Source organism: Alligator mississippiensis, chromosome 4 (assembly GCF_030867095.1).
Source record: "Alligator mississippiensis isolate rAllMis1 chromosome 4, rAllMis1, whole genome shotgun sequence".
In the NCBI taxonomy this organism is placed as follows: Eukaryota; Metazoa; Chordata; order Crocodylia; family Alligatoridae; genus Alligator; species Alligator mississippiensis.
In genome coordinates this window covers 254080533-254103879 of record NC_081827.1, presented here as the reverse complement: position 1 = coordinate 254103879, position 23347 = coordinate 254080533, and the positions used below count along the sequence as shown (strand labels likewise).

The window sequence follows — 23347 nt, the reverse complement described above, 5'->3', positions numbered from 1 at the left end:
CGCACGCTCGCACCCACATCTGCAGACAGGGCTGTGGCAGGTGCAGTGGGAGGCGGACCAAAGATAAGAGACTTCTTGTCCCTCTTGGACCAGTTGCTGGTCAGATGTGACAAGAGTGAGGCGGGTTTGAAGCACACCAGGTCCTGGATATGACAGCAGGCCCAACTGCCCCGTGCATTTATTGTCCATGGCCCCAGTGCAGGGTTCCTGACTCGAGCATCGAGCCACAGCTGCTGCATCCCCCGCAGCCAGACACAGCGCACCAGAACCTGCCTCGGGTGAGCTGGGGCTCGAGCTGGCCCAGGGCTGCCCCCACGGGGGGAAGCTTCCCCCAGGGCAAATCTCCACGGGGGAGAGGAGCCCAGAACAGACACATGCGCACAGGTGATAAGTGTTCAACCTGCAGGAACTTCCCCCAGGGAGAGGGGCAGGGTCCAGCATCGGGGCAGGCAGAGCCCCGTTCAGAGGAGCCAGGAGTGCGAGTCTGAACGGACCCTGCGGCACCGGGGAGATACTCCTGCTGCGGGGAGACGGCGAGGAGCTCCGTCTGCGAGAGCGAGCTCTTCGCTCCTCCACACTGGAGGTGAGTAACATCAGCGCAGGGCTTTCCCTTGCAGGACGTGCCCGCTTCTTTCCGTGTCGGGGACCGGTCCAAGGGGGGGACGCCCGCAGCTAAAACACCAGGGCAGCAGCACCCCGGCCCACGGCCGCCCCTTCCCCCTGACTCCGATCCCCTCCTGGCACAAGTCAAACCCCTTTATCAAGGGTCTGGGAGAGCACGGGGAATCGGGGTGCTGACACAGGCAGTATTTCTGGGAGACGGGCAGCCCCCGGCTCCGGCCACGGGCAGCTGGGAGGGGGCAGCAAGTCGCACCACAGGGCAGGCCAGCGCTGCCCCCGGGGCTTTCCCCGGCCCCGGCCCCGGCCCCGGCCCCGGCTGGAGGTGGGATACGGGCTCCTGGGGACGCACCGCTGACCTGCTGCAGCCTGGCGGCCCCACGCCGAGTCCGGGGGTGCTCGCCCGCACGAGTCCAGCGCCGGGCGCACGAGGACGCAGCTGCCACGCAAGGCGACAGGCGAGAGGTGCGTGGCACAGCAGCCGCCCTTGCACACCCGGGACACGGATCTCTGCACATGCACACCGCACACAACACACCTGCAAAGCGAAGCGACATCTGGTGGGCAAAGGGGCTCATGACGCGTCATTCGGTGACGTCCCACGGACACGTGACACATCAGCGGCTGCGTCACAGGAATTGGCGCTGATGCAGCGGGATGTGATTTATTTTGCGCAGCAGCAAACTCATTTAAATCACCAACAAATCCCATTCGTGTGAAGCGTGATGCAATTAAACCGCAGAAAAGGGCACTATTTGTCGCGTGTCCCAGAGCCCTTGGAGACCTTCCCCGAGCTCGGGAGCCGCGTGGGGCAGGCCGCAGCGGGTCCTTGGGCTCTTGCCAGCGCCGTGGACAAGGCGCGCGGAGGCACCACGATAGCAAGCGCTGCCAGGGCGGCGGTGGGCAGCGTGGGCAGGATTCAGAGACTCGTAGATCTCCCGGGTCGGAAGGGACCTGGTGGATCATCGGGTCCGACCCCTGCTCCAGGCAGGAAAGAGCGCTGGGGTAGGTAACCCCAGCCCCATGCCAGTCTAACCTCCTCTTGAAGACCCCCAGGGCAGGGGAGAGCGCCACCTCCCTTGGGAGCCCGTTCCAGACCTTGGCAACCCTTACCATACAAAAATTCTTCCTCATGTCCAATCTAAATCTGGTCTCCTTCAGTTTGTGGCCATTATTTCTGGTAACCCCGAGGGGCGCCCTGGTACACAGTGTCCCCTTTTCCCTGCTGACCCCCCTGATGAGTTTGTAGGCAGCCACAAGATCGCCTCTCAGCCTCCTCTTGCAGAGGCTGAAGAGATCCAGATCCCTCAGTCTGTCTTACCTGCAGGCCCTCAACCATACGAGCAGCCTCCTCTGGCCCCTCTCCATGCTGGCCACATCCCTCCTGACGTGCGGTGCCCAGACCTGGACGCAGTACTCCAGCTGCGGCCTGACCAGTGCCGCATGGAGGGGGATTATCACTTCCCTGCTCGTTATGCTCCTGCTGATGCAAGACAGAGTGCGCTTGCCTAGCCTTGCTTATCACTCTCTCAAGCTTCTCCACATCCTTTTTTAATTGTGGGGCCCAAAACTGGGCTCGATGATCTTCCGAGGTCCCTTCCAGCCCTAATGTCTATGAAATCTATGAAATCACCTCGTTGCACCGACGACTCATGGTCATGTTTGCGTCAACCAGGACCCCGAGATCTCTTTCCGCCGTTGTGGTGCTCAGAAGGGTCCCCCCCCCCCCCAGTCTATAGGTGTGCTGGAGAGTCTTTCTCCCCAGGTGCACACTCTGCATTTATCCTTGTTGAATTGCATCCTATTCTGATCCGCCCACTTCCCCAGTCTGTCCAAATCTCCTGAATTCGCTCCCTGCCCTCCGGTGTGTTTCCTACGCCCCATAGTTTAGTGTCATCTGCAAATTTGGACAAGGTGCTTTCAACTCCCTCATCCAAACCACTGATGAAGATATTAAACAGCACTGGTCCAAGGACAGAGCCTTGGGGGACCCCGCTGCCCACATGGCTCCATCCACCACCACTGCCTGGGTGCATCCCTTGAGACAGTTTTTCACGCACTTTACTATGAAAAAATCCACATCACAGCTACTCAGTTTATGCGTAAGAACTGGGTGCGACACTGTGTCAAAAGCCTTTTTAAAATCCAGGTAAATGATATCTACTTCCTCCCCTGCATCTAAGCACTTCGTGACCTGGTCATAAAAAGAGACCAGGTTAATCAGGCAGGATCTGCCTGCCATAAACCCCTGCTGGTTGCCCCTTACCATGGTGTGACCCGCCGGCCCCCTGCAAATGTGATCCTTAATGATTTTTCTAAGGTCTTGCTGAGAATGGAGGTGAGGCTAACTGGCCGATAATTACCCAGGTCCTCCTTCCTCCCCTGCTTGAAGATAGGGACTATTATGGCCCTTTTCCAGCCCTCTGGGACCTGTCCCGAGTGCCACGAGCGCTCAAACCGCTGCGCCAGTGGTTCTACTATGTCATCGGCCAATTCCTTTGGTCCCCTTGGGCGAAAATCATCGGGGCCCGCTGACTTAAATACGTCCAACCCCTCCAAGTGCCCCTCCACTAGGTTAGTGCTAACCGTTGGTGGATTGGTATTACTCGCACTCCAGACTAAAGACACGTTGGGAGGTGGGTTTGTATCCATGTCCAGGAACACAGAAGCAAAGAAATTATTTAAGAGCTCCATTTTTTCCATCATATCAGTTATGAGTTGCTCTAGTCCATCCTGTAGCGACCCTGTGTTACCCTGTGCCTTCTTCCTGCTCCCTATGTACTTAAAGAAGGACTTCTTGTTATCCTGAATCTTTGCTGCCAACTTGAGTCCTGTATCTGCTTTGGCCTTCCTCACTGCTTCCCTGCAAGCACGACCCAGGCAGGTGCACTCCTCCTTGGTGGCTGCCTCCTGCTTCCTCCCCTGGATTTCCCCGCTCAGCCAAGAAGGTTGTTTGGCTCTCTTGCTTTCCTTTGCATGTACTGGGCTGGTGCCCCTTTGTGCCTGTAGGATCAGTCCCTTGAGGAGCTCCCACCCTTCTTGGACCCCCCCCCTCACCAATGACAGGGACACCCACCAGGATGCGTGAGCTAAGGTTATAAGGCACCCCTACCCCCCTTTCACTGGGAAGGCAACTGGCCTGGCATTTCTGGGGAGCTCCCCCACCACGGGGAGTCCCGCCAGGCCATTCTTCCACAGCAGGGTGCATTTTCAAGCCATACGCAGGACCAGGAGCCTCCTGCCATCCCCACAGCTCCTGCCCTCACCTCTAAGGATGATCCGAGCAGCAGCTCCACGGGGTGAGCTTTCCCTGGCCGCCAGCAGCAGACTGCTGCTTCCCTGCGGTCCCCTGACCCCCTGGTTGGGGCCGGCCCGCACCTGCCAGCTGCTCTCAGCCCTTAAAGCGGCAGGTGCCAAAGGTGCCCGGCCACAAGCTGCGAAGCCAAAGGCTGCCAGCCCCCAGCAGGAGGGGCCGACCCGCCAGTGCTGCCCTGAGGGCTCACCAAAATCTCTGATTCCTCCCAATCTCTCGGCAGTGCATGGGTGTGAACAACCTCCATTTTCCAGGAATGAACCTGGTCTTTCCTGCTACTGGCTCCGATTTCACAGCCCTGAGGATGGTTTTAACTCCAGCTCGAAACCTCCCCTCGGTGCAGCGATGACTTCCACTGAAGCCCTGGCAGCACGGCAAAGATGCTGGAGAAGACCACGTTTTGTTAGGAATGGAGGAAGAGCCGTGCGTTTCACCGCGATGGCTGCAGGGTGAATGACACAATCTCATTGGACTATTTCTGGCTCCGTTTGTGTTTTATAAACAAACACATGATCTAGGGAATTAGAACGTGTTCCAATAGAGGTAAGAGGGGAGCTGGAAAGCGCCGGCCAGGCACCGATGACCACGTCTGACCCCAGGGTAATGAGGATCGGCTCCCAGGCAAGGCAACAGGCAACAGGCACAGCAGCTGCTATTGCAGAGCTAGGAAATCCCGCTGGCTCCAACCCAGGTTCCCAGTCTGTCGAGATCCTCCCAAATTGTGCTCCTGTCCTCCAACGGCATAGAAGTGCTAGCGCCGTGGGGCTGCCAAGGAGCTCCTCACCCCTGACACAGCCCCAGGCATTGCTCCCGCCCCTACCCCCGGGGATATAGTGGTGCAGTGGCCCAATGTCCTGCTGCTGCCAGGGGGGTGGTGGGGGCTGGGGAGAGCCCAGGCCCAGGCCGTGCCCTGCTGCAGAGGGAGGGAAACCCCCCCCGGACAGGCCAAGCTGAGTCAAATCCCTGCCTGCCCCCCACGGCCGCACAAGCAGGGCAAGAGCCTGTAGCCAGGACTCTGCGGGGCTGAGTCCTGTCATGAGCATTGGCACAGCCGGGCACAGCCCCAGCACCCAGCGCCTCTGGGGGGGCTTCAACCCCCTGACCCCATGGGACTATTGAAAAGTCTCAGTTCACAAAGAGATCGTAGGGCCACCCCGGTTGGGTGGCCAATGTTGAAGCCGGCGTCTGGCTGGTTGCCAGACAGATGACGATGTTGGTAGCTGAATGAAAAAATTCTTCGGGGGCCGCCACTGTTTTATTGGGCGGCCGGGCTCCCGACATTTAAATAAACATTACGGGGGACAACTCAAAGAAAAACAGGGTGTGCACGTGGGGGGTCAAAGGTTCAAAACGAGTGCTCCCCCGGGGGACAGTGAGCAGAGCACCCCGGACAGCGCCCACCGGCCCGCAAACTGCTTCAGCTTGCCGGCGGCTACTGCCCAGCGGTGCTCCGCTCGGAGACGGGCACGAAGGACACCAAGGAAGAACGCCCCGAGGTGACCGGGAGCCTTCCCGGCCAGAGCCTCCTTCCTGGATAGCCAGATGACGAGCTTGGCCAGAGCCAGGAGGAGGTTGACCAGTCGGTCCCGGGCCTTGGTGGGGCGATGGATGGGGAGTGCGTAAACCAAAAGGCGCGGGGAATAGTGCAGCCAGAACTTCAGCAAGAGGTTCTGGAGGAGGAGGTGCAGGGGCTGCAGCCTGGCGCACTCGAGGACTATAAGGTGGTGGCGAAGGCCGTCTCGCTGCGCCTGCGGTCCGTGCTGGCGGACGTGATCCATCCCGACCAGACGTACACGGTGCAAGGTCGCTCCATCTTCGACAACCTGTACCTGGTGCGGGACCTCCTGGAGCTGGCGCACCAGGAGGGCCTGTCGTTCGGCCTGCTCTCCCTCGATCAGGAGAAGGCATTCGACAGGATGGACCACGGGGATCTGACAGGTACGCTGCGGGCATTCGGCTTCGGACCGCACTTTGTGCGGGCTCTCCAGGTGCTGTGCGCCTCCGCGGAGTGCCTGGTTGAGCTCCGCTGGTCCCTGACGGAGCCCATCCCGTTCAGGCAGGGGTGCGTCAAGGCTGCCCGATGTCGGGCCAGCTGTACGCGCTAGGCCTGGAGCCCTTCCTGTGCCTCCTGCGGAGGCGGGTGGCCGGGTCGGTGCTGCGGGAACCGGCGCTGCGGCTGGTCCTCTCGGCGTACGCCGACGACGTGCTCCTTGTGGTCCAGGGCCCGGAAGATCTGGAGCGGGTGGCGGCCTGCCAGGCGGTTTATTCGGCGGCCTCCTCCGCCCGGGTCAACTGGGCCAAGAGCTCCGGGCTGACGGTGGGTGCCGGGTGGCAGGTGGGCTCGCTCCCACCCGCGCTCCGGGGCATCGGGTGGAGCACGGAGCGCGGGCCCGCTGCTCTACCTGGGGGTCTCCCTGTCCCCCACGGACCCCTCCCCGCCGGGGAATTGGGCAGATCTAGAACTGAGGGTGGCGAGGCAGATCGGGGCGTGGACGGGGCTGCTGCAGTGCCTGTCCCTCCGGGGTTGGGCGCTGGTGTTGAACCAGTTGGTCCTGTCCATGCTCTGGTACCGCTTCAATACCCTCCCCGTGCCCCCCCGAGGTTCTTGCCAGGCTCCAGAGATGGGCGCTGGGGTTTTTCTGGCCAAGACGGCACTGGGTCTCTGCACGGGTGCTGACCCTCCCCTTGCGGGAGGGGGGCAGGGCCTGGGGTGCCTCCGCAGCCAGGTCCTGCCGTTCCGCCTTGGGGCCCTGCAGAGACTGCTGGACAGTGACGGGAGCCACGCGGCGTGGAGCCTGTTGGGGCGAGCCTTCCTCCGCCGCCTCCGGGGGCTCCGATATGACCGGCAGCTCTTCTTCCTGCGTGGCCTGGAGCTCGTGCGGGTGGCGGGGGAGCTGCCGGTCTTTTACCGAGACCTCCTCCAGGCTTGGGGGCTGGTCTCCGCCTCCAGGTCTCCGTTGAGGGTGGCCAGGGACGGCGACCTGCTGGCCGAGCCGCTGTTTTTCAACCTGCATCTGGCGGTCTCGGCGGCAGCCTCGCCCGAGGCCTCCTGAGGATGGCCTGGGTGGGAATCACCCGGCTCGGAGACCTCCTGGACTACGACGAGCAAGGATGGTTGAGCCCCACGGTGCCGGCCCGGCGCACAGGCCTGACCATAGGCCGCGCAACTTGCTCGCGCCTAGTCCGGGAGGTGAAAGCCGCGCTGCCCGCAGACGCCCTTGCCTACATCGAGCGGACCCTGCGAGAGGGTGGTCCTCCCCCTCCCGAGTCCCCCAGCCCGGTGGAGTTCCTGGTCAGGCCCGCACAGCGGCGGGCCCCGATGCACTCCGCCCCTCACCACCTCTGCAGGCTGGGGGACACCCCGCCGGTCCGCTTCTCGACAGCCCACCGGCGCCAGCTCTACACGCTCGTCCGCAGGACGATCCACCACGCCGCCCTCGCGTCCCGCCAAGACACCAAATGGCAGGACTACTTTGGCAAGGGCAATGCCAATGGTCCTCGGTGGCTCAGCATCTACTCGGAGCTCGTCCCGAGAGCCGCCGGGGACCTAGGCTGGCGGCTCCTTCACGGGGCCGTCGCGACGCGCGTGTATCTGGCGCGAGTCGACACGGTCTCCGACCAGTGCCCGTTTTGTGATCAGAGGGAGACCCTGGCACACCTGGTCCCTGACCCCATGGGGGGCAGCCAGCACAGCCCCAGCCTGGGACACCCCCAGCAGAGCACGGGCATCGCTGCACCTCGACCCTCCTGCCCAGCGCCCGCCCAGCCTCACCTTGCACCCTCCTGTGCTCCCGCGTCTCCCCTGCGGCTGCCCCACTTGGATCCCCATATCCAACCTAAATTGCCTCCAGTCCCGGGTCCGCGTCCCGCTCTCTGCGATGAAATAAAGAAGCTGCTCGCCTTCTTCTTCAGGGCAGCCCCTGGGTATCGGCCGGCTGCTCCCACTTCCCCTCTGAACCCCTTTTTCCACAAAGGGTCCGATGAGGGGAGTGAAGAGCTGGGGCCTGGAGGTGGGCTGGGGGTGGGCCTGGGGGTTTGGAGGTTGGGGACCGGGGGACATGGGGGCATCAGCTGCCCCCGTGCGTGGTAGGGCCCCCCATCTTGGCACTGTCCCCCCCACTCTGAGCCACAGGGTCCTCACCCAGCCCCCCTGACCCTGCTCAGCCCGTGGCCATGGTCCGTGGCAGCAGGGTTCCCTGCCCGGTCCCGCAGCCTCCTGCTCGTGCTGCCCCCCAGCCCTGCCACGTTCCCCCTTGCTGCTGGGCAAGGCAGGGGGGCCAGGGCCCAAGCCCCAGGGCTGCCAGACCTGCTGTCCTCAAGCATCTCAGGGCAGAGTGGAGTCGAGCTGCAGACCAAGGGCAGGGAGCTGGGCCGTGGCTGGGGCCGGGGTTTCAGCCAGGGGGATGGCTTGGGCACCCTCCCCTCCCTGCCGCCAGCCCATACCCATCTTGTGTTGCAGCCGCGGCAGGCCTGGACCCAGGAACCACCAGGAATGCAGCCCCTGTTGCCAGGCAGGGCAGCGGTGTCTAAACCTGCTGGGCAGCACCTGGGAGCCAGAGCCCAGGGAGGAAAGGATAGGCGTCCTGGCAGGGAGGGGATAGTGCGTGGTGGTCTATGGGTTTGCACGTGTCCCTGCAGAGACACAGAGCACAGCACTCCATGTGTTTGGCGTGTGCTTGGCGTGGCCCTCGAGGTCCCTCCCAGTCCTCGGGCCCCATGATGTCACCCATGCAGGCGTGTGCAAGCCCATGCGTGGCTCCCGGGCTGCTGTTCTTCCCACTCCCCGGTCACGGTCCTGCTGCCAGAACAGCCAGCGTGCCCCCAGTGCCCAGACGCGTGGCAGCACCGGGCTGCCCCGGCCCCTGCCTGCCGGGCAGGGGTGTGTGTGGGCCCAGGGGCACGGAGGCGCGCTGCACGTGGCACTGGCCTGTGTTTAGCCCATGAGTCACCCAGCTCCCGGCCGTAAATCAGTCCCCCCAGGCCGCCCCCCCCCACTGGCTGCCTGCCCGAGCCCTGCAGAAACAAGCCCATAAATAATGGCAGCACGGCGAGCGCCGGCCCCGGCCCTGGGCGCGAGGGAGGCGCCATCCATCACCGCCGCGCGGGTACTTTGCAAATTAAAACTGTCACCGCCATCAAGGGGACGTCCTCGGCCCCCTCCCCCCATTCTCCTTCCCCTTCCTCATGCCCTCCTCTTCTCTGCCCCCAGCTCATCCCAGCCCCCCACGCAGCCGGCTCCGGTCCGTGCTGCTCTGCACCCCAGAGACACGGGGGTCGGGTCCTGTGCCGGGTGGGGGGTGGATCAGGCCCAGACAGCCCTACCCTACCCACCCCCCTGGGGGCTTAGACCCCAGGCTGAGTGCAGGGCACCTGGGCTGTGTTCCCCACACCCCGCTCATGGCAGGATGGCCTGGCAGGGGACCAGGCCCTGGGGTCAGGACGACAGGGGCAGCCATGGTGCCCTGGGCTGGCTCCGTCAATACACATGGCCGGGCAGGGAGGAGCTGCCCGCGAGCCCTGGTCCCAGGGTTGGGGCTGGAGCTGCTGCCCCCTCCCTGCCACAGCCTCTCCCAGCGTCCAGGGCCACCAGCCAGGGACCCCCACAGCCCACCCCAAGGGCAGGGGCCTACCTCCCACCCCCAGCCAGCCCAGTGTGACAGGGGTGCTGGGGCAGCAGGTCCACCCCTGCCCCGTGCTGGGCAATGGGGGGTCGGGGCAACAGCCGGGCACCAGGGGCCTGGATTTGCTTCTCCTGGGCTGGGCTGGGTCCAAGTGCCCCCAGGGGGGCAGATGGGACAGAGCTGCAGTAGCATCAGGCACCCACCGGGGGGCACTGCTGCCCCACAGAGGACCCCCCCCCCCCAAAATCCCTCACCCCCAGGTCCAGCCTCTGCCCAGCATCACCCAGGCCGCAATCCAGCTCCTCACAGCCCCCTGGGCTCAATTCTCCCTGCCCTGGCACTGGGCACCGTGCTCCGAGTGCTGCCCTGGGCAAGGATGGGCTTTGCTTTGTGCCCCTCACCCCTTGGCAAGGGCTGGCTGGTGCCTGCTGGCAGGGAGATGAGGCCTGCAGCGGGCACCGGGCTCGGGTGCATTCAGAGCTGGGTGCCCCGACAGCTGTGGGATGCAGGCTGGAGACAGGGGACTGGCCCCCCAACTTTGCCCCCGTGCATGGACCTTCCTGCCCATGCCCGTCCCCTGGGCCATGGGGTCGTGGGTGATGGGGGCAGGCACAGGCTGGGGAGGTGGTAGCAGGGGGTGGAGGTGGGTACACCAGGCCCCGGCTGCCGGGGGGGCAGGGGGGTGATGGGGGCAGGCAGGGCCCAGGGGGGCACGGGACCCTTGCCCACTGGCTCAGCACCTCTGTGCCCGCGTGGCCGGTCCCGGGGCCGAGCCCCCTGCCCAGTCGTGGGTGGACGGGGCAAGGAAGAGCCGGAGCTCGGTGCCGCACGGTAGCAAAGAGCTTTATAGGGGCGCAGGGGGGCCGGCCCCGGCCCCGGCCCGCTGCACACACAGGACACGACACGTTAAATACACTCCGCACACACATAACTTAGGGCTCGGGCCCGGCCTGGGCACAGTCTCTGAGTCTGCTGGGGCGGACGGAGGGGGCACGGCCTCCCCCGCACCCCGGCGCTGCCCCAATCCCCTCAGCTCTGGCCGTGCGGGGGGCTGGGCACATCCTCGTCCTCGTCCTCCCCCGAGGAGCCGGGGCCGCAGCTGCGTGGGGGCAGAGACCCGGGGCCGTCCCCGCCGGGCGCGCGCGGGTCCCCGGGCAGCAGCTTGGGGCCAGGCCGGGCCCCCCCACCCTGCCGCTCGCCCTCGCCCGGCGCCCCCGGCTCCTTGGCCTTGCGGCTCCGCTTCCACTTCATGCGCCGGTTCTGGAACCAGATCTTCACCTGCGGGGAGACGTCGGGGTGAAGGGGGTCCCCAAGAGCCCCCTGCCCTCCCTCCAGGGCCGGGGCCCCCGCGGTCAGCAGGGGTCACTGCCGGGGGGGCTGGTGGGGCAAAGAGCCTGGATGGGGGGCTTGCTCCCCCCCAGCTTGACTGCAGGGAAGCCCCTGAGACCCCCCCCTCCCTTTGCCCCCCAGTACCTGTGTCTCGGTGAGCATGAGTGCCGTGGCCACCTCGAAGCGCTTGGGCCGCGACAGGTACTTGTTGAGCTTGAACTGGTTTTCCAGCTCCAGGAGCTGCTGGCTGGTGAAGGCGGTGCGCGGCCGGCGGCACTTCCCCAGCAGCCCGGGCTGCGGCACGGCTGCAATGACAGGGACAGGCATGGTCAGGCCGGGGCAGCAGGGTGAACCTGTTGCCCCCTCCCTGGCTGGCCGGCCCCGGCCCCAGCCCCAGCCCCAGCCCCTGTTGGGGCGCAGCCGGGGCCCTGGGCTGCAAGCTGCGGCTTCAAGCCATGAGCTCAGGGAGGAGGAGGACAGGAGCTAGAGACCTAGAAGTGGCCCCCTGCTCTGCTACAGGTGCCCCTGCATGCCCTTGGGCGTATCACTTAGCCCAAGGGAAGCGGAGCTTGGCCTAGAGAAGAGACAGGGGTGGGGGTGGGGGTCACAGCAGAGATAAGCTGGGATTTACCCATTTGCTCCTAGGCCCCCGGGGCAAGGCGAGCAGGGCGGAGGGGAGGCCGAGAGTCTCTGGGCTGCAGAGCGGGTGGGACTTCTGGTGCAGGGCCGGGCACAAGCATCCCTAGCACTGGGCACAAGGTCCAAGGTGAGCTGCCCACGGCCTCTGGAGGCTGCAGAGGGAGGGGGTGGCCAGGTCCCACGTGCCCCCCCTGGCACCTGCTTGGAGGCCGTGGGCGCCCCGAGTGTGGCTCTCGTCGCCTCACCTCCCGTAATGGCTTTATGGCCCCACCGCCATGCCCGGGCACATCCCTTATCAGGGTGGGCCCAGGCCGTTAGTGCAATTAGTGCCATTTTATTGGCCCGAGACCTGTTTGATCCCCCCCAGCTGGTGCAGGCGGCACTCAGGGGGCTGCTGGGGGCAACGACCCCTTATCGGTGCGGTGCTGAATCAGGAGGAGTCGGAACAAAGGCGCCTTTGATGGGGCCACGGCCCCTCCCCGAGCCCAGGCCCCGACGTGCTGTTCAATCCCCACTGCTATCTCTGCGCTGCCGCTTTATTGCCCGCTTCCGCTGACACCTGAAAGCTGCTGGGAAGGGGCTGGGGCGTGCGGCTCCGCTCCACGGCCTGGCAGAGCAGGCGGAGGGAGAGGGCATGAGGCCGCTCTGCAGCTTGATGTCAGGAAAGCGCCAGGCGCAGAGCCCACGTGCCCCTGGGGCAGCACCGCGGGGTGGGCACTCTTCCACCGACCCCGGGCAGCAGGGCACCAGCGCCCTGCCGGCCTGGCAGGGGTGCCTGGGCTGGGGTCACCTCTGGGAGGGCTGGAGGCCACAATGATGCCATGTGCCAGCGTCCCAAAGATACAGCTCACGCCCTAGCTTGTGGCTGGGCTGGGGGGCATGAGCCCCCAATACCCACCCTTGGCCCAGAGAGGTTTATGATCAATGGAGCAAGGATGGGACGCTGCCCCACGGTCCTCTCTGCCTCTCAGCCCCATCTCTCCCCCTCCTTCCCCTGCGCAGGCCACAGTCCGCAGCTCTCAGGGATTGCCCCCTCCTCCAAACTCCCCTACAGCTCTCCTTCCCCTCCCTCCAGCTGCCATCAGCTCCAGGGATGCGCCAGAGGGAAGCTGTGACCCTAGGGGCTGGGCCCTAGTGTAGACAGGCCTCTGCCACAGTGCCTGGGCCCAGGTGCGAGACTCTGTGGCCCTGGGAAGGACTCCGCTGCAGGGATTCGGGCACCGTGCTGGATCTAGGGGTGCCAGCTGCAAGCTATATTTACCTAAAGGAAGCAGAGGACAACTAGGCAGGTATAGGGACAAAGTGGGGAAGAGGATTTATAGGGCCAGGACATGGGTTGGGATTGGGCTTTGGTGGAGAAGAGGGTCCTAAAAGGGAGGGATTTCATTAGCTATCCAGGGGGTGCATCTGCTCTGCCTGCCACGGCCCCTGTGACGGCCTGGGGGCAAGGGGGTGCAGGAGGGAGCTTGTTGGCATCAGGACTGATCAAAGGGACACAGACGAATCCTCCCTGAAATAACAGCTCCAGGCAAGAGGGAGCCACTGCCTACAGGGGCGTGAGGGGACACGGGGGAGTTGATGGGCCTCATGTGATGCTGAGGCGAGGTATCTATGCCTACAGCCCACGGCCAGGGCCCCGGAGCCCCTTGGATGGTCCTGGAAACCCAGAGCAAGGCTGGAATCGAACCTAGCCCCCTGCCCCTAATGGCCAGGGCCCCTGGGAGAGTCTCTGGAGACTGTATGGGGCCTATGACATGGCTTCACACATGCACATATGTGTGATCACACTGACGCAGACACACCTGCACCTGCACGTGCAACCTCATGCAAGTACCGTACATGCATGTGCACACGCATGCATGCATGCACATACACGCACCCACATTAATTCAAACACATGCGTCCATGCAGACACACATGCAGGCACCCACCTATGCATGCACACACCCACGCACATGCACATACACACATCCATGCACACCCGCCCACATGCAAACACTTGTGCAGGCATGCACATGTATACATGTGTGTGCATACACACGCAGCTATCGATATGCAGGGATGAACCCGCTGGGTTTGCAGAAGCCGGCTGAGACCTCTTGCTCCTGCTCCATCGTTGCCCAGCTGACACCACGGTCACAGACTGGACGACCTCCCCCAGAGCCCGATGGTCCCGTGTCCCAGGGCAGCGGAGCCAGTGACCCACACAGAAAATGCAGCCCAGTTCCCCACAGCTCGTGCCCCCTGGCCCAGCTCTGGCCCAGCTCCAGGCCCCTGGACATGCCGTCCTGGCTGGAGGAAGGGTCCACAGCTTCCCCCCACTATGTAGAGTCCCAGCACCACGGGGCCAGCAGGGAGCTGTGGGGTCACATCCAGCCTGAGGCAGGATCTGTCCCATCCAAACAAGCCCATGTAAACCCTGTGTGTGACCTTGGACCTGTTCAATACCATTGCCCTGACACAACCCCAGGCATCGCCCCCACTGCTGCCCCTGCCCCCGGGATACAGGGGGGCTGCAGCCACCAACATCCTGCTGCTGGCAGGGGGGTTGGTGGGCGCTGGGGAGAGCCCAGGCCCAGGCCGTGCCCCCGCTGCAGAGGGAGGGGAACCCCCCCTGGCCTGGCCCCCAAGGCAGTGTGAGTGGGGGGCAAGAGCCTGCTGCCGGTAACGTGCGGGGCCGAGTCCCAGCAGGAGGACTGGCACCCCTGCCCGTCGACCGGCCCCAGTGCCTGCTCCGAGCTGCCTGATGGCTGGCAGTGGGAGCATGCATGTGCATGTGCGTGCACATGTGTGCACCTGTGTGCATGTGTTGGGGGAGGGGCTCCAAGGGAGGGAATGTGTCTGCAACTCTCTCGGCCTCCCAGCGCCTGCACCCGGCTGTCGAGAAGACGGATGCCCGGGGCGGGTGTCGGATGCTCTGATCCTGACAAATGGGGTTGTTTGTTCCCTCTGGCGGTGGTGGGAGGCGGCGGGTGCGGAGCTGCTCCGTCTGCAGGGACTGCCGGAGCCCTGACCCTAGCCCTGACCCTGACCCTAACCCTGGCCCAGCTGCTGCCTGGAGGTGCTTGGACCCCAGTATCAGCCAGAGGATAAAGGCAGGCACCGAGATGGGTATTGCCCCAGGGCACCGGGGGCAGGAGTGAAATGAGGCAGTCACATCCCCATAACTGGACAATGCCTCTAAGGAGCGGCAGGTCTCTCAGGGCCATGCTCCCTGCTAACGAGGGGCTGCTCTTCGCCCTGTGGGGCTCTGGCTGGGCTGGCTGGAAAGCAGGACTCCCAAGCCCTGAGCAAGGCTTTCCTGCTGGCAGAGCTGGGGCCGGTGGTGGAGCTGAGGCTGAGCCCCAGGGTTGGAGGCTGGGCACCTAAGCTGCCTCCCCCATCCTCGGGCACCATCACACACCCTGGCTCTGCCCCCTGGTTTGCCCCCTCCTGCCTGCCCTCCACAGCCATGGGCCATGCTGGGAGGTCGCTGGTGCAGCCACCCCTGCCCCAGCAGGCTCCGTGTCCCCTGCCCCTCATCATCCCTCTGCCAGCCTCCATGCCCTTTGCCAGGACTCAGGGCAGGAGATCCCCAGCTCCTCCCCGTGACTGGGCCCTGCAGGGAGGGTGAGGGGGCTGGGACCTGCAGCCAGCACGGTCTCCCCAAGTGCCCCTGGCATGGGCACTGCTCCCCTGTCCTGGGCCTGAAGGAGTTAACATGTTTGGGGGTGGGGGGCATGTGCTCAATGCAGCCGGGTCCGGCCTCACTCAGCCCCAATGTGTGAGCTCGGGGTGCTCTCGCCCATGGGACCCCAGAGCAGAGCAGGGGCCTGGCCCGGGGAGGGCAGCGGGCATGGGTGGTTGCAGCAGGCAGCCCTGAGCCGGACCTCTCCATGCCGGGTGCCCATGAATCTCCAGCCGGGGTCTGTCCTCTGCCCCCATGTGTGGCTCACACTGGCCATAAATCACAGCTGTCACATGCATCAGGGTCAGGCCCCCCCCCACCCCCCGCCTTGCTCCCGTGACTCAGTTTCCCCACCAGTGACATAGGGAGCCAGAGACTGATGCCCATGTCCAGGGTCTGGGAGGGCCAGCTGGGGAATGAGTGAGGTTCACCCCTGTCCACAGCACAGGCCAGGATTTTAGTGCTGCCGCAGGCCGTGTCCAGACCCATGCAGCGCTGCTGAGATGGCCCTTGGGCCGGGCGCTGGGAGACGCTGCCCCGGGTCCTTAGCTACTGCATGAGCTAAGGGCCGGGTGACACAGCCCATGGTCATCTCAGACCCGCATCTCCCGTGGGCTTGGTCTGTGGTGGGGGTTACCAGTCAGGGTCAGCTGTGGTCCCACAGCTCTGGTGCCCTCCTGGGTTCAGCCCAGCCCTGCCACTGACTCCCCGAGTGGCCACAGGCACATCCCTCAGCCCTGGCTCCACACCGCTGTTTCTGATCCCCGGTGCCCGGACCGCTCTGTGCAGTGGGGGAAGGTCCCAGGTGGGAGGTCCCGGCCAGTCCTGGGGGCACATGGGCTGCGGTCCTGGCTCTGAACCCAGGTCTGCTGCTGCGCTCTGCTCCAGGCCTCTCTCTCCGACGGGCTTTGACTCACTTCATCTCCCTTATCAGGGGTTTCCCGCATCCTCTCCCCTGGAGCCAGAGCTTTTCTTACTGGCCTTGGCCTCTTCGGCTGCTCCCACGGCCTTCATGGTCCCTTGCTTCAGCTGGGAGCTGATCTGCTCTGCAGTCTGTGGTGGTCCCCAGTGGCATGGACGGACGGCCTGCCCAAGTCCTCCCCCTGCCCTGGGGGGCTTTGCCTCCCGCACTGGGCTCGCTGCCGCCAGGGCCGTGCTGCTCCTGGTGCCCAGCAGGGATAGATCCATGCCAGCGGTGTTGAGCGACCTGGGGAATCAACCACTGCCTGGACCAGGGTTAAAATCATAGATCCCAGAGCCATGGGGCCAGTGGGGAGTGGCGGGGTCACATCCAACCCGAGGCAGGATCAGCCCCATCCGAACCCGCCCAGACAAACCACATGTGCCATCTTGGAGCTGCATGACACTGTTGTTCCTGACACAGCCCTGGGCATCACCCCTGCCCCTGCCCCTGGGATACAGGGGGGCCATGGCCACCACATCCCGCTGCTGCCAGGGGGTTGGCAGGTGCTGCAGAGAGCCCAGGCCCAGGCCGTGCCCCTCATGCAGAAGGAGGGGAAACCCCCAAGGCCAGGCCAGGCTGAGCAGGGGGCAAATCCCTGCCTGCCCCCCAAGGCAGCGTGAGTGGGGGGCAAGAGCCTCTAGCTAGGACCTTGCAGGGCTGAGTCCCAGCAAGAGCATTGGCACAGCCCCAGCACCTCGGCGGGGGGCGGGGAAATTAAACACCCCTGAGCCTGGTAGGAGGGCAACCAGCACAGCCTCAGGCTGGGACACCCCCCAGAAGAGCACGGGCATTGCTGCATCTCAGCCCTTCTCCTCAGCACCCATCCAACCTCGCCTGGGACCCTCCTGTGCTGCAGCGTCCCCTGGCCCTGGCTCTTCCCATGGCTGCCCTGCTCGGGCAGGTCCCAGGTTTTCGCTCCGTCTTTCCTCAGCCTTCCCTCAGACTCAGCCCCCAGGGACCCTGTCCCCGCGAGGAGGAGTAGCCAAGTGTAGAGCCTGATCCAGGAGCCCATTGCTCCAAGAAGATGCTTGTTCCAGTAGCGCCTCCCAGCCCAGCCGTGCCCACCATGATGCCAATCCAGTACCCTTTTCCCTGGGCTCTCTCTGCTGTCTCTTCACCCCCCACACTCTCCTAGGGACCCTCACAAGCACCCTCCAACATGCCCCCAGCCCCAAACAGCCTTGGGGGTGCAGTGTGCTGCTCTTCTGCTGCCTGGAAGAAGGCACCCCAGCTCCTGGCCTGCACAGGGGGAAGGCAATGGGGCGCCGGACCCCACTGGCCTGGGCTTTAGCTTCACTTCCACACCCTGGGGCGCTTGGGTCCATACAGGGCACAGGCTGGGCTCCCACAGAGCTCAAGGCAAGACCAGATCTGGGCTCCATCCATCTGGGGACAGGCCGGGTGCTGGCAGCTGGAGCCCAGCTCTGGGCAGGGGCTTCAGCTGCAGGTGACAGGCCTGTCCTGGGCCCTGCTGTCCTGCTGCGACAGGGTAACAACCTACTCCAGTGCCCAGCCTCCTGGCATGCATGTTAGGTTTAGGCTCCTGGGAGCAGGTGCAAGATTCACCCCACAAGGGCCAGCGCCAGCCTGTGGCCAAGTCCCCACTCCCGTGTGTGTGTGTGTGTGTGTGTGTGTGTGTGTGTGTGTGTGTGTGTGTGTTTTGGGGGGCGGGGGGTATAAGTCCCATGGTGCCCAAGGACACTGCTTGTTCATCTGTCCCACATCACCCAGTCAGACCCCCCCCACTGCCGGCTGGTTTAACCCTCCCCGTTAAATGACAGAACCAAGCCAGGCGGGAGGTCACAGCCAGCCCAGCCCCCAGCCCTGCCTCTGACCCAGGCCAGACAGGTGCAGGGGGCCCTGCCCCAGCTCCAGCCGCCCTCAGCCGGGAAGGTGCTTCCTCCTCTCCAGTCTCCAGGGAACAGGCCAAGGAGGCCTCTGCGGGACCGGGGGCCTGGGCTCCCCACGCACCAGGCTGCGGTGTCCGTGCCCGGCACTCCCTGCATTTGGCCCCCATGGCAGGAATCCTTCTGTGCAGCCTCTCCCTGCGCAGGGGCCCGTCTCCGAGTGCAGGAGGCCGAGGCCCCAGTGGGGTTCGGGGCCCTTGGTGGAGAGGCAGGCTGGCAGGGCTCTGCTGAGATGTGCCACTTGGCACTGGGGAGCCATGGCCCAGAGTGGAGCCCAGGGCATGGAGGCTGGGGGGGGCACGGCCAGGCATGGGGGTCGTGAGGTGCCTGAGGGGCTCAGCAAAGCCCAGGGCGGCGACAGCACGGGGTCAAGCTCCGTCTGCTGGCGCGGGGGCTGCGGGGGTCAAACGGCGGGTCCAGGACGCGCACAGACGGGACTGACAGGGTGCACTGGAGGGGACACGCGTGCGTCCCAGGGTCCGAGCCCTGTCTGTGTCCCCCCTCCCGGTCCAAGCCCGTCCCCCCCACACGGCGGCCCCAGGGGAGACTTCCCCTTTCCCGCGGGTAACCATTAACCGCGGCGGCCTTGACCCGGCGGCCCCGGCCTGATTGATGTGGGAACCGCGCGGCTCAGGGCGGCTGCGCCCTCGCGGGCCCCGCGGCCGCCCCCGCCTGCCCCGGGCCGGGCCGGGCCGGGCCGCGCCGTCGGGCCACTCACCGTGGAAGTGCGAGAGCCGGGGCGGCCCCACGAGGCCGGCGCGGATCCAGGGCTCCAGCGGGAAGGGCCCGATCGCCGCCGCCTTCAGGTGCTCGGGGCCGGGCGGGGGCAGCGGCGGGAGCGCCCCGCAGGCGAAGGCGGCGGCCGGGGCGGGCAGCGCCGGGTAGAGGCCGGGCAGGGCCAGGGGCAGCAGCGCGGCCGGGGCCGGCGGGGGGCTCCGCGCCGGCCGGGCCGGATCCTGCGCCAGCAGCGCGTCGATGAGGAAGGTGCGAGACTTCTCCATGGCTCCAGTCCCGGCTCTCGACGGCGCCCCCGGCCCCCGCCCGGCCCGGCCCGCCTGCGGCTCCCGGGCGCTGGCTCCGCGCTCGGGGCACTGGAGCCCGGCGGCTCCTCGCCGCCCCCCGCCGCTTCCCCGCCCCTCCCCGCCCCGCCTGCCGGGGCCTGCCCCCCCCCCCCCCGGTTCCCATTGGCTCCTGAGCCCCCCCCGGGACCGGCGGCTGCGGGGCTGGGGGGCGGGGGCGGCCCCCGGGGCCGGGAGAAGGGGCGCAGGGAACGGGCTCGGAGCCGGGAGGGCGCGGGATGAGCCCCGACCCGCGGGCATCGCGGGCTGCCCGAGCTCCGGAGGGGGCACCTGCGCCCGGGCGGGGGGGCTGCGAGCTCCCCTCGAGGGTGCCGCGCTGTGCTGGCCCTGCCCGACGTGCGACCCGGCAGCGCGGCCCCCGGGTCCCCGCGGGGCTCTGCCTGCCCCCTCCACTGCCCTTCCCTCCCCGGGCAGCGCGGACGGGCGAGCAGCCGGCCCCAGCCCCCGACCCACGCGTGCCGCCGGGGCCAGCGCCGGGCTGCGGGCACAGCCCGTCCCATGGCCGGGCTCTGGCACTGGGGCTGATCCCAGCCAGGGGGGATCCCTGCCAGGGAGGCTCGATCCCAGCTGGGGGCTCCCGATTCTAGCCAGGGAGGCCCGATCCCACCCATGGGCGCCCATCGCTGCCGGAGGGTCTTGATGCCAGCCGGGGAGGGGGCGCAGATTCCAGCCAGGGAGGTTTGATCCCTACCAAGGGGGCTCAATCCCAGCTAGGGGGGGCGATCCCTGCCAGGGAGGCTTGATCCCGGCCAGGGGGGCCGATCCCAGCTGGAGGATGTTCATCCCAGCCAGCGGGGGCCGATCGCGGTCGAGGGGGCCCCGAGCCCAGGCAGGTCCCGCACAGGCACGAGGGGGTAGGGCAGCATCGCCCCCCACCTCCCCGCGATGAACCCGCAGACGCCGGGCACCGCGCAGGGCAGGGCGGGGGCCAGTGGGAGGCCGGGAAGAGCCCCGTTGGTGCCCAAGGGGTTAATGGGCAAGGCGAGCTCCCCCCCCCCTTCCAAGCGCTGTTTATTTAATAAAGCGGCTCCTCAAACACGCGCTGCCGCCCGCGCGGAAGAGCTGCCTAATGAAGCGCGGCCCGCGCCAGGCCCGGGGGCGGGGGGGACCCTGCCCCGCTGGCACCAGGACCCCGCAGGATCGGGCCCACGCCGGGCTGGGAGGGTCGTGGGCCCGATACCCTCCCACCCTCCCCAGCCCCACGTAACGGGCTCGGCAGGGATCGGGGCCGCCCGCCGCAGCTCCCAGGACCTTGGGCTCTAATTAATGTCCGCTCATTAGGGAGATAACGGTCGTTTATTACCCGGCTCTGGCTACAGATTAACCCTTCCCTAGTGGGGGGGGGGTGCTCGGGGTTGGCACCGCGGTGCCAGGCGCTGGGGGGGCGGGGGGGGGCGCGGCGCTGGTGGAGGGCCCGGACTCCTGGGGTCTCTCTGCCCTGGACAGGGTGAGGGGGTCCCTTCCCTGGCCCCTTGCCCCCCTCCCTCCGGGGTCCGGGCCCCTCCGGGGGGTCGCAGGGAGCTGGGCTCTGCCCAGCCGGGGGCGGGGGGGGGCAGGGACGGGCGCAGGGGTCGGGGGGAGCGGGGGGCGCGGAGGCGGAGGTCCCCGCGGGAGCGGCGGGAGCTGTCCAGCGCCGAGACCTCCTGAAGTGCCGAGACCTGGGCCGAGGCACGGGGGGACGGGGAGGGGGCAAGGTCCTCGCTGGGTTTGTGGGGCGTGGGGGCGAGGCCCGGGCGGGGATGCGCACAGCCGAGCCCCCCCACGTCTCCCCTCCAGGCTCCAACCGCGGCCGGACCTGCTTAGCTTGTGCGGCCGGTCCCAGCACTGCGGGGTCGGGGGGGCACCCCGTCCCGGCCTCCCCTGAGCCCGCGCTGCCCCGGGAGCAATTAGCGCTAATTGAACAGCCCCAGCGCCCGGCCCTGGGAGACCCCCGCCCACCTCATTTGCTAATTAGAAGCTCCTGTTCCCCCCCTCCCGCCCACACACACACACACACACACACACACACACACACACACACACACCAGGAGGAAAATAAATCGTTGCACGAGGCTGACGGTGGCAGCTGCCGGGGTGGGGTGGGGTGGGATGGGACCCCCCGACCCCCCCCAGGAGCCAGCCCCTTCCCCCGCTCCGGCAAGGTCACTGCGAGCGGCCCCAGACCCGCGACGCCTGGGCTCTCTCCCCGCCGGGCGGGGGGCAGGGCGGTGCCCCCGGAGCCCCCCCCCCGGCCCGGCTCAGTCACCGGGCTGGGAGCGCCCGCGGAGGGCCGGCATCTGGGATCTTCCCCCCCTCCGGGGGCCGCCCACGATGGGGCAGCGATGGGGGGCGGGGGCGGCGGAGCCCGCTCCCATCTGTCGGCCTCGGACCGCGACCAGCCGCGCTGCGGGGCTCCCGCCCCTTCCCCCCTGTCCCGCAGCCCCCGAGCCCCGTCCCTGCCCGGCCGCTTTAACCCCCCTCTGCCCGGGCTGGACCGGCTGAATCCCGGGGTTCCCAGCGGGACCCCCCTTCTCCCGGCTCCAGGGGACCCCATAGAGCCCCAGGGCCGCGGGGCGGGGAGGCGGCGGGGTCCAGCTCGAGGCAGGATCGGCCCCGTCCAAGGCAAACCTCGCATGCGACCTCGGAGCCGCGCGGCACCGTCACCCCCGACAGCCCCGGGCATCGCCCCCGCCCCTGCCCCCGGGATACAGGGTGCCGCGGCCGCCAACGTCCTGCTGCTGCCGGGGGGTTGTGGGCCCCGGGGAGAGCCCAGGCCCGGGCCGTGCCCCCGCTGCAGAGGGAGGGGAACCCCCCCTGGCCTGGTAACGCTGAGCAGGGGGCAAATCCCTGCCTGCCCCTCCAAGGCAGAGTGACTAGGGGGCACGAGCCTGTGGCCAGGACCCTGCGGGGCCGAGCCCCGGGGGCAGGAGCACTGGCACAGCCGGGCACAGCCCCCGCCTGGGCTGCAGCAGCACGCAGCGCCTCTGCAGGGGCTTCCTACATATCATAGACTCACAGATCTCCCGGGTCGGAAGGGACCTGGTGGATCATCGGGTCCGACCCCTGCTCCAGGCAGGAAAGAGCGCTGGGGTTAGGTAACCCCAGCCCGATGCCAGTCTAACCTCCTCTTGAAGACCCCCAGGGTAGGGGACAGCACCACCTCCCTTGGGAGCCCAGTCCAGATTTTGGCAACCCTTACCATAAAGCATTTCTTCCTTATGTCCAATCTAAATTTATTCTCCTTCAGTTTGTGGCCATTATTTCTGGTAACCCCGAGGGGCGCCCTGGTACACAGTGTCCCCTATTCCCTGCTGACTCCCCCCCCCCCACAAATGAGTTTGTAGGCAGCCACAAGATCACCTCTCAGCCTCCTCTTGCGGAGGCTGAAGAGATTCAGGTCCCTCAGTCTGTCTTCATAGGGTCTTGCCTGCAGGCCCTCAACCATAGGAGTAGCCTCCTCTGAACCCCCTCAAGGTTGTCCCCATTCAACCCCTGACTTCTGGGGGCGGGGGGAGGGGGCTGCACAGCCCCAGCCTGGGACACCCCCCAAGCAGAGCACGGGCATCGCTGCGCCTCGACCCTCGTGCCCAGCGCCCGTCCAGCCCCTCCTTGGACCCCCCCCCCCCCCCAGTGCTGCAGAGTCCCCCCGGCCCTGGCGTCTCCCCAAATCCAGCCTCAACCTGTCTGGCTGCAGCCTCCAGCCCTCGAGCCCTGCCCGCTCCGGGCACCTTTGTGGGCACCCCCTGCCCTGTCTCTGGGCACCTGCTCTGGCTGCAGGAGAGAAGCTGCTCTCCCCCGTCTCCGCGCAGCCCCCAGGTCCCCGCCGGCTGCTCCCACGTCCCCCTGCAGCCCCTTCCCCCCGCGGAACATGCCCGGCGCCCCCGCGGGACTTGCCCTTGACCCCCGTTACCACCTCGGCCCCGCGCGGAGCTGCCCCGTGGGCCCGAGCGCAGCCTCCGTCCCCGTCCCCGTCCCGGGTGCAGCCGGGCGCCCCCCGCAGGAGCCCGGCCCGGGACCCCCGCCCTGCCCGGGAGGGGACAGACGGGCGGGCGGGGGCCGTGTTAACAGGCCGGGCTGTGTCGGCCCATTCAGGAGCCCTGAATAGGGGGCGGCCCGGCCCGCCCCGCAGCTGCCCCGGCGGCCCCGCGCCTTTGGCATGGAAATGAGGACAAATGGCTGGAGACGTCCCCGTGGTGGGAGGCCCGGGCAGGCCGCCGCCACCCACCGGCAG

General features: G+C 66.7%; 1 protein-coding gene across 1 annotated transcript; it reads right to left on the bottom strand.

Moving 5' to 3' along the window:
• Positions 1-10581: 10581 nt before the first annotated feature.
• Positions 10582-19059, bottom strand: LOC132250109 (motor neuron and pancreas homeobox protein 1-like). The gene is made up of 3 exons (XM_059726309.1): positions 18777-19059; positions 11026-11186; positions 10582-10830 (listed from the first exon to the last, which is right to left on the bottom strand). The coding sequence occupies exons 1-3, from the start codon at positions 19057-19059 to the stop codon at positions 10582-10584; spliced, it is 693 nt and encodes a 230-aa protein (XP_059582292.1).
• Positions 19060-23347: the final 4288 nt, after the last annotated feature.